The sequence below is a fragment of the Cebus imitator genome, unplaced genomic scaffold, assembly GCF_001604975.1.
Source record: "Cebus imitator isolate Cc_AM_T3 unplaced genomic scaffold, Cebus_imitator-1.0 Scaffold170, whole genome shotgun sequence".
Classification (NCBI taxonomy): Eukaryota; Metazoa; Chordata; class Mammalia; order Primates; family Cebidae; genus Cebus; species Cebus imitator.
In genome coordinates, this window is record NW_016107485.1 from 159,290 (window position 1) to 163,703 (window position 4,414).

At 42.0% G+C, this 4,414-nt stretch overlaps 1 protein-coding gene across 1 annotated transcript in view; it reads right to left on the reverse strand.

Annotated features, from left to right (window-relative positions):
* Positions 1-4,414, reverse strand: part of SUPT16H (SPT16 homolog, facilitates chromatin remodeling subunit) — a 34,899-nt gene that overhangs the window by 18,389 nt on the left and 12,096 nt on the right. Inside the window, 3 exon segments of the mRNA XM_017544457.2 lie at positions 5-257; positions 1,608-1,778; positions 4,034-4,126. Of these exon segments, the coding sequence (XP_017399946.1) occupies positions 5-257; positions 1,608-1,778; positions 4,034-4,126 (517 nt within the window).

Genomic DNA, 4,414 nt, shown 5'->3' on the forward strand with positions numbered 1-4,414 from the left:
ATACAGTTTTCCCAGAACAAACATCCTGTACTATCTGTTATGGATGCCCGTCATATTTCTGTCTTCTCGACTCTTGATTTGCTACTTTCCAGTAGTATTCTTACTTTGTCAAAGCCTTCTTTGTTAAGGCTGTCATTCCAGCTCTTCATGAACTCTCCAGGGAATTTGTCTTTGCTGAACACTCCAATCTTCTTGCCATTCTTGCTTTCTTTAATGGCTTCAATCATTTTGTCAAAGCTGCTCTTATTACTTTCATTCTGTCAGTGCCATAAGGAAAAAAAGGAGTCTGTTAATTAGCTTTAGAATTAGACATGTTTTAGTAGTAACAGACAGAGGAATATTCTAAATTACGGAAAAAATAAATTCTCCTCCCATCCCCACCTACTTTTTATTTTATTTTTTAAAGAGACAGGGTCTTGCTTTACTACCCAGGCTAGAGCCCAGTGGTGTGATCACAGCTCACTGCAACCTCGAACTTCCAGGTTCAAGCAATCCTCCTGCCTCAGCCTCCTAAGTAGCTGGGACTACAGGTACATGACACCATGCCTGGATAATTTTTTTTTTTGAGATGGAGTCTTGCTCTGTCGCCATGCTGGAGTATAGTGGTGCAACTCACTGCAACCTTAGCCACCCACGTTCAAGTGATTCTCATGCCTCAGCCTCCCGAGTAGCTGGGATTATAGGCATGTGACACTATGTCCAGCTAAATTTTTCATGTTTTTAGTTAAGATGGGGTTCTGCTATCTTGCCCAGGCTGGTCTTGAATTCCTGACCTCAAGTGATCCATGCACCTCAGTCTCCCAAAGTGCTGGGATTATAGGCATCAGCCACTGCACCCTAGATAAATTTTGTATTTTTTGTAGAGATGGGGTTTTGTCATGTTGCCAGGCTAATCTGGAACTCCTGGGCTCACGTGATCTACCCACCTCAGCCTCCTAAAGTGTTGGGATTATAGGCGTGAGCCACCATACCTGGCCCACCTGTAAGATGCCTTCCCATCTTTAAGGAAGATTATAACATACCAAAAGTGAGCAAAACATTTCTTTAGATATTTTTATATGCTCAGGTGAAAGTGTTGCCCTGAGTTGACCAGACTATTCCTTTTTTTTTAAGAGAAAGAGTCTCATGTTGCCAAAGCTGGTCTCAAACACCTGGGCTCAAGCAATCCTCCCACCTCGGACTCCTGAGTAGCTGAACTACAGATGTGTGCCACTATGCCCGACAACTATTCCTTTCCTTCAGGAACGGTTAAGAAACTCAAACACATAAGTGAACAATATTCTGAGAAAACACCCTATGTTAGGTGAGCAGTATGACAAAAAAGATCACATTTGATAAAAATTGGAAATGACTGACAGTGTCCCCAAGAATGGAGACCTAAAGTCAGTGTTCACCAGAATTTCACAGCCCATTTGTTCTGCTGCAGAACTGATAGGATTACTGAATTATTTTCTTCCCAACAGTGAAGACATGACAGAACTGTGTAATTACAACCACAGCCACCTATAATTTCCCCTGTGCATTCTTTCAAACTCCTACAAGGCATTTCTGTTAATCACTTTTAAAGGTTCTTTCACATTTATGACACTTTCTTTATTAATCCTGACCTTTTCTCGTATTAGCAGTGTGATGGCAGGGGCTCCATTAGCGTTCTCATTGCCCTTAGTATTGGCAATCTGTTTCAAGAACTCCACTTTTTTCTTGCTGGCCATAAAGATGATTTTGTCATCACAGAAGACCATGATAGTATCAGTGAGTTCATAACCAAAGAGCCATGTCTACGGGAAAAGACAACAGTGACAACAGTATTTACAGAGAGAAAAATTAATGAACTCATATATATAGAAATAAATACTTATAGACAAAATGAGATGTCTGAGATTAACTCCAAGGTAATCAGGATGGGGAGCCTGGAGTGGATACAAATTAAGCAAGATCCACCAAGAATTGACAAGGTATTAGAACAGGACAATGGGGTTCAATGTATTATTTTCTCTATTTTCATATGCTTCAACTACCTATAATTAAAACCATCAAATCAGTTGAACGATTTGTGTTTACAGGAACTATATCAATGCTTAGTAAAACAGAAATGCATAAAACAAGGGACAGAGTAATATAGAACTGTGTGTTACTACCTCCTGAAAGATTACCAGTTGCCTACCAATTATTCATTTTTCCTCCTCAAAAAACTGACATTTTTTTTTGAGACGGAGTCTTACTCTGTCGCCCAGGCTGGAGTGCAGTGGCGTGATCTCTGCTCATGGCAACCTCTGCCTCCCAGGTTCAAGTGATTCTCCTGCCTCAGCCCTCTGAGTAGCTGAGATTACGGGCACCTGGCTATTTTTGTATTTTTAGTACAGACAGGGTTTCACCATCTTGGCCAGGATGGTCTCAAACTCCTGACCTCAGGTGATCCGCCTGCCTTGGCCTTCCAAAGTGCTGGGATTACAAGCGTGAGCCACCGCACCCGGCCGGAACTGAGATTTTTAACGGGACATACCACCCAGCATGAAAACTCTATTTCCCATCCTTCCTTACAGCTAAGTATGATCATTACGATCAAATTTTGGTCAATAAGTTAAAAATGGAAGTACTGTGTGGAACTTCAAGCAAGTCTTGTTTTTTTTTTTTGTTTTTTTGAGACAGTGTTTCATTCTTGTTGCCCAGGTTGGAGTGCAATGGCACGATCTTGGCTCATCACAACTTCTGCCTCCTGGGTTTAAGCAATTCTCCTGCCTCGGCCTCCTAAGTAGCTGAGATTATAGGCATATGCCACCACGCCCAGCTAATTTTTGTATTTTTAGCAGAGACAGGGTTTTTCCATGTTGGTCAGGCTGGTCACAAACTCCCAACCTCAGGTGATCTACCAGCCTTAGCCTCCGAAAGTGCTGGGACTACAGGAGTAAGTTACTGCGCCTGGTGTAAGTCTTCTTAAAAAGGAAAGGTGAACTCTCATTTTCTTCCCTGTATCTTTTTGCTTGGAATGTAGAAACACCTGCGGTTCTTTTTTTTTTTTTTTTTTTGAGACGGAGTTTCACTCTTGTTACCCAGGCTGGAGTGCAATGGCGCGATCTCGGCTCACCGCAACCTCCGCCTCCTGGGTTCAGGCAATTGTCCTGCCTCAACCTCCTGAGTAGCTGAGATTACAGGCACACGCCACCATGCCCAGCTAATGTTTTGTATGTAATTTTAGTAGTGACGGGGTTTCACCATGTTGACCAGGATGGTCTCAATCTCTTGACCTCGTGATCCACCCGCCTCGGCCTCCCAAAGTGCTGGGATTACAGGCTTGAGCCACTGTGCCTGGCAACACCTGCAGATCTAAAGCCACTTTGCACCATGTGCAAGAGAGCTACGTTCTATGGGTGGCAGAACAGAGAAGTGGAAAAAGCCTGGGTCCCTGAAGACTACACATAAGGAAAAGAATATTCTGTTTAACTCACTGTTACTTAGGTTTTTGTTACATGCAGCTAAACCCGTATTAATTAATATTAATACTTCCTTTTCCTTATGTCCTAAATCAGTGCTAAATCCAACTGAACTTTATGTGATGGTGAAAATACCATTTATCTGCTCTGTCCAATATGGTAGCCACTACTGAGTACCAGAAACATAGCGGGTGGGACTGAGAAATTCAAATTTTAAAAATAGAAACAGGGTCTCACTATGTTGCCCAGGCTGGAGTGCAATGGCACAACCCTGGCTTACTGCAACCTCTACCTCCTGGGCTCATGCCATCCTCCCATCTCAGCCTCCTGAGTAGCCAAGACTACAGGTGCGCACTATCACACCTGGCTAATTTTTTTGTATTTCTTGTAAAGGCAGGGTTTTGCCATGTTGCCCAGGCTGGTCTTGAACTCCTGGGCTCAGGCAATCCACCTGCCTCGGCCTCACAAAGTACTGGGATTATAGGCATAAGCTAGTGCGCCCGCCCAGCCAGAAATTGAATTTCTAATGTGGTTACCACACTGAACAGTGCAGTAGATAATACAACAACTCCAAGGGCTAAAAATTGCTGTAAATTTCTCACCTGTAAGGCAGTTGATTTGGCATAAACAATTTCTTCATCCACACCCACTGATACAACAATGGCATCAACGTTGGCATACTCATCTTCTCCTTTCTGAAAAGAGTGGGTAATCGTTACTTAATTTTTACACTAGCAAAACAGGAATACATAGTTCAATGTTTACCTAAGATATGCATAATATTTTCCTGATAGAAATTTCAAGTTTAAGGTACATGCCTGCTTGGCAGTCTCACAGCTATTCTATTTTTTGTTTTTATAGTATTTATTATTGATAAATATCAAAAGAAATTATTCTTTAGTCCCAGATCTGTGTTTCACAGTTCAGTAACACAGCTCAGTGACAAACTTCCCATGTAATTAAAGGAAATTTTTTATTTGTAA